General features: G+C 53.5%; 1 protein-coding gene across 2 annotated transcripts; it reads right to left on the bottom strand.

Moving 5' to 3' along the window:
* Positions 1-2,684: 2,684 nt before the first annotated feature.
* Positions 2,685-8,608, bottom strand: Alkbh4 (alkB homolog 4, lysine demethylase). Of its 2 annotated transcripts, none has more exons than XM_021233130.2 (3): positions 8,440-8,608; positions 4,973-5,170; positions 2,685-4,148 (listed from the first exon to the last, which is right to left on the bottom strand). In XM_021233130.2, exons 1-3 carry the CDS (start codon positions 8,572-8,574, stop codon positions 3,561-3,563), a joined length of 921 nt encoding a protein of 306 aa, XP_021088789.1. In that variant the 5' UTR covers positions 8,575-8,608; the 3' UTR covers positions 2,685-3,560. The 2 variants fall into 2 exon arrangements, with proteins under 2 accessions (XP_021088789.1, XP_012976194.1); XM_013120740.3 differs by having other exon boundaries at positions 4,973-5,046; positions 8,440-8,571.
* Between the last annotated feature and the right edge of the window lie 26 nt (positions 8,609-8,634).

The raw sequence follows: 8,634 nt of genomic DNA, 5'->3' as shown, positions 1-8,634 counted from the left end.
GGGACAGCCATCGTGTGTAAACGGGCTTGCCCACGAGACCCCTGGCGGGCAGAAGTCCCGGGGCCCTCCCAGAGCTTTGCCAGGAGCTGGAGGAGAAGCCTTCACTGTGAACAGTGGCAGGCGCCAGCAGAGCAGGCTGAAGGCTGCAAGTTTGCTTTCTGGAGACATAACCTGATTTTACGTCTCGTCCTAACCACAGCCACGTGGCTCAAACCACAGTGCCCCTACCCCCGGGGCCTGAACAGGCTTGCCCTAATTTCATCTATCCAAGATGCAGCCGTTCCTAGTGCTCAAGGGACCAGTGTCCTCCGATACAGCAGGGCCCTTCCCAACATGGTATACAGCCTCCCTGTACCCTTGACCACAAAGGCTCCAGATGCAAGCATCTCTACTAAAGAAACTAGAGGCAGAGCGTGATTAGCGTCTTCCAGGGAGGTCTACGAGAACAAACTACAAGAGCCCAGAGGGCTCAAGACCGTCTGTGCCACTATTTCTCCAGGACCCTGGATTGAACTGAATACACTGATAAAGCTTTGGAGACTCTTGCTTTTGGGAAGTGTAAGCCATGGCTCAGGGCTCCACCCCAGGGCCTGCTACACTGCTGACCCTCAGTCCTGGCATGAGAGCTCTTTACCTGGAGTCTATGCTTCGCCCGTATTGCTGGTCACTGCTCCTCCTAGGACAGGCAGGCAGGCAGCTGGGACCAGGCATGCGTTGGGTGAGGTCCCTGTGACTGGACCAGAGAGAGCCTTGCACTCGGCAGCAGGCAGCTCCCCACAACCTTTCTGAAGACAGGGAAGGGAAAAGGCAGGCCCGATGTGGGTGACCCAGAAACCATCGGGACAAGGCCAGCTAGATTTCTCAGGCTTCCACAAGAGGAGCCCTGAGGTGTTGATCCCTCTGATCCCTGCGCTCTGGAACCACTACCCAGGTCACCCACTGGGGCCACCAACAAACAAGACACCCAGGACACTGTTTGGAGAAGCTGCCCAGACGTGGGGGTCCCTCCCAGGAGAGATTTTTTCTTGGAGTGTGTGCATGCGTGTGTGTGTGTGTGTGTGTGTGTGTGTGTGTGTAGGCGCACGCGCGTGCGTGCACACACACACACACACACACAAACCTGTGGTGGAAGGCAGAGGTCAGTTTCAGGTACCATTCCTCAGACATCATCTTTAGTTGAGACACAGTATCTCACTTGACTGGGAACTCGCCAGTTGGGCTAGCTTGTGTGTCCAGGGAAGCCCAGGTATCTCCCTGTGCCTGCCTCCTCAGTGCTACAACAAGCATGTGTACCACCAATGTGGGAACACAATATGTGTCCTGAGTCCTAGGGATGGTTTCCGCCCTTTAGACCCTCAGCCCAGAGGATCCTGGGAGTCTGGTGTACAGAGCACTGACATATGGGGATAGCTCCACAGGCCAAGGGGCAGCCAACAGGAACTGGGCTCAGCACACAGCCAGCCAAGACACGGTTTGCCAGCCCTGAGCAGGTCAGTGGTCAGTGCCTAAAATGGAAGCCCGGTTTCTTTTTCTTTTCTTTTTCTTTTCTTGAGACAGTCTCACTGTCACTTAGACTGGCCTTGAATTTGACATGTAGCCCAGGCTGACTTGAGGTCAGTCTCCCTGCTTCTGCCTCCCAAGTGCCGGGATCACATGCGTGTCTCCACCCAGACAGCCAGTCCCTCTTCCTCTGAACAGGGAGCCGCCGTGGAGCAGAGCTTCCCAGTGAGTGCAGCCTGCACACTCAGACTCTCCTTTTCAAGGCTGATGCAGAGGGCGAGAACAGGTGACAGGCCACAGGACAGCTTGAGAAATCTTGAAGGGACTGACTCGTGGACATGGTTTTAGGCACCAGGAAGCACAAGCATGCTGTCACACTTCTGTGGTGGCTGGCGGAGACCAGATAGGACCCTGGGCCATCTGTGCTCTGCAGCCTAATGCTGAGGTGAGCAGCCATGCTGGAGCTGTGAGGTGGAAGTCAGCAATGCTTAGCCCAGATTAGCCCACGACGTGTGATCCTCCCGCCTCTGGAACGTCTCTGTGTCACTGTCTGTAGCAGTGTTCTTAAGGTAAGTTGTGTCGTTGCCAGAAGGGGACCTACCCAGTGCTGGTAAGCATCAGGCTGGGCTGGCAAGGACTGTTTAATTACATTTGCAGGGAGGGACCACACAGATGATAACTCATTCAAGCCTCTCACCTCAGGGCCCAACCACTTACAAGACAAGCAATCTTTTAGAGCTCAGCTATACCCCAGCCCCTCACTGGGGGATTCTAGGCAGGTGCTCTACCACTGAGCCACTCCCCAGCCCCTCACTGGGGGATTCTAGGCAGGTGCTCTACCACTGAGCCACACCTCCGCCACTCACTCAGAAGCAGAGGCAGAAGAATCCTTGTGAGTTTATGGCCAGCCTGGCCTACAAAGTCCCAAGCCAGCTAAGGCTACACAGTGAGACCCTGTCTTTTTTGTTGTTGTTTGTTTTTCGAGACAGGGTTTCTCTGTAGGGTTGGAGGCTGTCCTGGAACTCTCTTTGAAAACCAGGCTGGCCTCAAACTCACAGAGATCCGCCTGCCTCTGCTTCCCAAGTGCTGGGATTAAAGGCGAGCGCCACCACCGCCTGGCGAGACCCTGCCTTAAAAACAAAATTACAACTCCTTCACACAGAGATGGGGAAAAGAGAAAACGGTTTCACGTGGGAACAAGGTTTTTCTTTTATTATAAATTTTATCAGAGGCACTGCATGTGTGGAGGACAAGAGTTGGTTCCAAAGACTCAGCTCATGTAGTCAGACTCGATGGCAAGCACCTTTACCCACTGAGCCATCTTGCTCCTCCCAAATAATAAGGTTTCTAAAGACTGAATTCCTCCAAACTGTGACAAATTAAATAACCCAGGGAGCAGCCGAGAGCCAGGCCCATCAGAACCAGCTCCAGGCAGGATATGTGATGTCTACGACATCAGGGTCACACGCTCCTCGGGAAACCTAACCAGTGTGCTGTCATCCCAGCACTTGGGAGGCTGAGGAAGGAGGAACGCGAGTTCAAAGCCAGGCTACATGGTGAGTTCCAGGCCAGTATGGTCCATACGAGACCTTGTCTCAAAAATCCCAACATGGTAAAGTAATAGCTTAGTTGGAAGAGCACTTGCTTAGCAAGCAGGAAGCCCTGGGTTCCATCCCAGTACGAAAAAAGAAAAAAAAAAAAAAGACCGTTGTGCTACACACTGGCTATCCAGCATTCAGGAGGTAGAGGCAGGAGGATCAGGAGTTCAAAGTCATCCTTGGCTGTATAGCCAGCTGAAAGCCAGTCTAGGCCAGAAGAGAAACAAAACAACCTTGATAAAGCCAGGCCTGATGTGTACACCTGTAATTCCAGCCCTGGGAAATGGAGGCTGAAGAATCAAGAGTTCAAAGTCATCGTCAACTACAGAATACACTTGAAGGCAGCCTAGGCTACCATGAGACCTTGTCTTAAGAAAAAGAAAGAGAAATCAGATGAATGCAGTGATTTGTGGAGACCTCCGTGTTCCAGGCCAGTGACAGCTCTCATGCCCAGGGCTGTGCTCATACGGGCCTCCCTCGGAAGGAGAGGGCAGCCTGCAGCAGCTCCCGCCCCAATGTCTGTTGCTTCCCCCCAGGCAGGAACTCACTGGACAGCTCTCTGAAGGTGGCGCACACACGCCGGGCATTGATGTGTCTGCGGTGGATGGCATGTGCCCACTGGTGCCGTGCAGCCCCTGTGAGCACCAGCAGGGAGCGGCAGGGTACAGAGATGGCTACCTCCACCTCCTGGCAAGGGACAGACCTGCTAGGGGCCACGACGCTGCCATCAGAAGCGTCAGGTCCCACGGAGGGGGCCTCGCTGAGCAGCAGGCTGCCGGGGGCCTCGCAGGACATGGACACCACGGTGGCCGATAGGAGGTTGAGGCTCACCAGCCGCTCGCCCCACAGCCAGGCGTCATCCAGGTGGGGGTCGATGGCTGAGCCCCGCTCTGGACTGTAGTCCAGATTACACTGTTCCACAGGCTGGAAGTCCTCCAGCCCCGGGTAGAGGCCCATTCTCTGGACCACCTTCTGGCTGAAGCTGGGGAGACCCTGGAAGCCAGCCATCTTCAGTTTCTGCTTCCGAAAATTGACTTTTGGGCCATAGTCCTGGAGTGGAGATAGGAAGGAATGGAGAAGGGGCTCAGCTTAAGAAATGCCAACTACGAACTGGGTTCGGCTGGTGTGCGCATGGGACCCCAGCACCCGGGAAGCTCAGGGAGGGTAACTGGCTAAAGTCCAAGGCCAGCTGGAGTACAGGACTTATCTTGATGGAGAAGGGGGAAAATGCCAGCGTCGTACTGCCTACAGTCCCAGCATTTGTGAAGGGGAGGCAGGAGGACAGGAAGCTCACCTACACAGCAAGTCTAAGAACAGAGTGGTCCAGTGAGAGCATGTTGTGGGGGGGGCTTCCTGGAGGGGGAAGGGACAGGGGTCCAAGGTGGGAGTGGATGAGACAGGGAGCCCACGGGGGCCACAGCCTGTCCTGAGGGTCAGGGCAGAGTGGGTGGCGGGGGTGGTCCCAGCACAGGGAGAAACTTGAAGGGAGCTCCTACTGCCGATTTAACCAAACACTGAGGTGCCAGGAACCAAGGGTGAAGCTGCTATAGGAACTGCTTAAATCGTGAAGTTGGGGGAGGGGGCTGGTGAGGAAGGTACCATGGTCCCTAGGAGCATAGCAGGAGCCCTGACACAGGACGAGGGAGGGGGAGAGGTAAGCCGCCTGCAGCCGTGCAGGATGGAGATCCTTATCAGCCGTGCAGGATGGAGATCCTTATCTAGAACGCAGTCATTTCCCAAACAATGAGACAGCAGCACAGAGACTGTGGCAGCCCTGCTTGGTGAGGAAGCCCACACCCACCCCTGTGACTACCAAAGGTCCCTAGGGTGTGGCCACAGGAGACAGCCAGGGGCCTCTGGCAAAGGGACCATACCTGTTTCCTCCGCCCAGACTGAGAGAGCTTCCAGGGGTCACTGTCCATCAGATGCACCATCTCAGCCTCTTCCTCTGGGGTCACAAAGTCTTTTATCAGTGTCACTCCCGGGAAGGGGAAGGCCCAACCCTTAAAGTCAGAGTCCTCAGGCCCCACGGCGCAGCCTGAGTCTGGGCAGTAAAGGAAATGGTATTTTTTCTGTAAAGGACAGAGATGGGATGGTGTGATGACTCAGTTGGTGAAGTGCTTACCTTGCAAGCACAAGGACCTGAGTTCAATCCCCCAAAACCCACATGAAAAAAGCCAGCTGCGTGAGTTCGAGGCCAGGCTGGTCCGACAGCCTCAAAAACAATACAGAGAAACCCTGTCTCATAAAACAAAACAAAACAAAACCAACAACAACAACAACAACAAAAAGCCAGGTGTGGTCATGCATGCAGAGCTGGGAGGCAGAGGCGGAGAGATCAAGGACAAGCTAGCCTGGCCTCGCGGGCACGCTCTAGGCCAGTGAGACCCTGGTTCAGAAAGCACGCTGGGTGTCTGAGGTTGTCTGGCCTCCATGTGTACATATGTACCTGCACACCCCAAAACAGAAGCACCCCAGAACCCAAAGACCCACATGTGCCCTAGGCCCCCAGGAGCTTCTGGCCTCTAGGTTCCGATGCTCTTCTTGGGATGAAGCCGTGTGGAGAGGTGTCTGGAGGCCCTGGGGTGACGCAGACAGAATGGAGCCCAGCCCTATGGCCCTCTGAAGCAAACGTGAACTCTCACCTCGAATTCATTCTTTGCTCTCTAAGGAACTGGCCCTAGGCTGGGATGTGGGCATTCTCCTTTGGCATTGTGGCTGTCACCTGACCCCTTAGGGTCACCGGGGCAAAGGGTAGAAGGCTGTACAGGGGTCTGAGAAGGCTGACCCTGAACCTGTGGTCTGGGTGGCCAGGGGTTGGGCAATGCTTGTTGGGAGCCACAGATTCACATTTCCTCAGCCCAGCTCCTGCCTCCTCTGAGACTCAGAGGTATAACGGTAGAAACTCATTCAAAAAGGGCCAGCTTAGGGGCTAGGGGGATGGCGCAGGGGTTAAGAGCACTGGATGCTCTTCCAGAGAACCTGAGTTCAATTCCCAGCACCCACATGGCAGCTCACACCTGTCTGTAACTCCAGTTCCAAGGGATCCGAGACCCTCATGAAGACAAACAAGGGATTCCGGCATTACACTGGCCTGCCTGTCACCCGGCAGAATGCACTCAGGCAGTGCCCTGGTCAGCCCAGGGTTCCATGGTTGCATAGTCTGCACCAGGTACAAAGGACCCCTTTAAAAGAAAGACCCTCCCCCTTACACTCTCCTTCCCGATGTTCCCTGGGGCAGACAGGACTTTCCTGTCTCCCTCTTCTCTTCCATCCTCTCTGTCTCTGTGTCTCTTTACCTCTTTTCTCTTTCCTTCCCCTCCCCCTCCCTTTCCAATAAAACTTCTCACTTAAGCTCTGTCTGCCTGGCGCATTTGTGTGTCCCGTCCTGTCCTGTCCCGTGCCCCCCCAATGGAATCCGCCAAGGTCCCCCACAAGCTTTATCATAACATCAATGCCTCTAAAATAAAATAAATTATTTAAAAAGGGGGGTAGCTGATATTAGAGGCTATAGCTCAGATAGTAGAGTCCCTGCCTAGCATTCGTGAAAGCCCAGCACTGCGAGTACATGTAATTCTGTGTACAGGTTAGGGTGATCAGGAGTTCATGGCCATCCTTCACTATATGGTAAACGAGGGCTAGAGGGTCCCCAGTACCCACCGCCTAACTTACAGGATACACACCACATTCAGTGTCTCAACCATGCTCCCTGTCCAGTTCAGGGAGTTCAGTACATGGACACTGGTATATATCCACTTCTAGAACTCTCTCTCTCTCTTTTTTTTTTTTTTGCAAAACTGAAACCAGACAGCTATTAAACATTAAGTCCCCATTTTCTTCTCCCATGATTCTACTTTCTGTGTCTAGGATTCTAACTACTTTATATACCTTATAAGAGAGATCACACAATATCTGTCCAGCTATGATGAACATGTGTGTGCACTGGAGATAGAACCCAGGGCCTAGCACATTAGGCAAGCATTCTATCACTGAGCCACACACCACCCCCTCACTGGGGGATTCTAGGCAGGGACTCTACCACTGAGCCACACCCCCAGCAAGTGATTAGCTTCTTTCATTGAGTATTGTGTCCTCAAGGTTAATCCATGTGTAACTATGTCAGAATTTCCTTCCTTTCCAAGGTTATGAAACAACCTACTGTATATATATCCCAGATTTACTTGTCCATTGATCAGTTTATTGTGTTTCTGTCTTCCCTTTGCTCTTTGGAGACACAGTCTCATTTAGCTTGGTCTGGTTTTAAGCTTGCTATGTGGCTGCAGCTATGTATGAACTCCCAAACCTCCTGCTTCCAGCTCCCAGCTCTGAGATCACAGGCCAGCCCCACCACCGCCCACTCTTCAAGTCACTAAACACTTGGGTAGCATCCACCCTGTGATTACTGTGAAGACTGCCGTGAGCCAAACACGGTGACCCATGCCTGTAATCTTAGCGTTTGGAAGGGGAGTAAGGAACTAAACAAAACAAAACAAACTTTCTTTTGCATGTTGACCCAGGAACATGGTGGATCACATGATCAGTCTATTAATGAGGCGCTGCCCACCAACAAAGTGCTGGGCATTTTAGCACCAACAGAGACTGCTCACTGGCTTTCCAGCCTCCTCACCCAAGGATCCTTCTAAAACTTGAATTTAAAGTTCTTTTAAAACCCGATATTAGCCCGGCGTTGGTGGCGCACGCCTTTAATCCCAGCACTCCGGAGGCAGTGACAGGTGGATCTCTGCGAGTTCGAGGCCAGCCTGGTCTACAGAGCGAGTTCCAGGACAGCCTCCAAAACAATACAGAGAAACCCTGTCTCGAAAAACCAAAAAAAAAAAAACAAAACAAAACAAAACAAAACCAAAAAAAAAAAAAAACGATATTAAGCCGGACGTTGGTGGCACACGCATTTAATCCCAGCACTCGGAAGGCAGAGGCAGGCGGATCTCTGTGAGTTCAAGATCACCTTGGTCTACACAGCGAGTTCCAGGACAGACTTCAAAACCATACAGAGAAACCCTGTCTCGAAAAAAACCCGAGTTTGGTGCCACTTAAAGCCACAGCCGCTTCCCTACTTCTCGGACTTGCGGACTTGAGGCGGCCGAGGTTGGTCCCCTGCCTCTCTGCCTTTCTAATGCAGGAATCTGGCCACACCAGCGCTTCCCGCTCTCCCATTCATTTTCAGATGACGGCACTTAGGGAGCGTCCACTTTTGGGTCACCGTGAATAACAAAGCTACGAGCGCTCCAAGCAGCTCCCGTTTCACAGGCAAGCTTGGGCCTCCGCTTCCCGTTAAGAGGGGATAGGTTTTTCTGGGTTTGACTCTCTTCCCAGCCCGTACCTGAGTGGAGATCTGCCAGGGAGGAGGCCCTTGGCGCAGTCTCTCGCAAATAAGACAGGACCGGATGCCCTTGCAGCCGCAAGCCTGCAGATGAGCAGCTTCAGCCGCCCCGGCAACGGCCGTCGCAGCCGCCATAGCGCCCTCCAAGCAGTCACAGCGCAGGCGCAAGGCGCAGGGGCCGCTGGGAGTTGTGGT

The sequence above is a fragment of the Mesocricetus auratus genome, unplaced genomic scaffold, assembly GCF_017639785.1.
Source record: "Mesocricetus auratus isolate SY011 unplaced genomic scaffold, BCM_Maur_2.0 Super-Scaffold_100025, whole genome shotgun sequence".
NCBI lineage: Eukaryota > Metazoa > Chordata > Mammalia > Rodentia > Cricetidae > Mesocricetus > Mesocricetus auratus.
The sequence above is the reverse complement of the archived record's forward strand: the minus strand, read 5'-3'. Positions and strand labels throughout refer to the sequence as shown.

Excerpts from the sequence above, each read along its gene's own strand:
- Alkbh4 (XM_021233130.2), bottom strand. The coding sequence starts at position 8,574 with ATGGCGGCTGCGACGGCCGTTGCCGGGGCGGCTGAAGCTGCTCATCTG. Across the intron at positions 5,171-8,439 it reads CCTGGCAGATCTCCACTCAG|AAAAAATACCATTTCCTTTA; the intron begins GTACGGGCTGGG and ends TGTCCTTTACAG. Across the intron at positions 4,149-4,972 it reads AGTCTGGGCGGAGGAAACAG|GACTATGGCCCAAAAGTCAA; the intron begins GTATGGTCCCTT and ends TCTCCACTCCAG.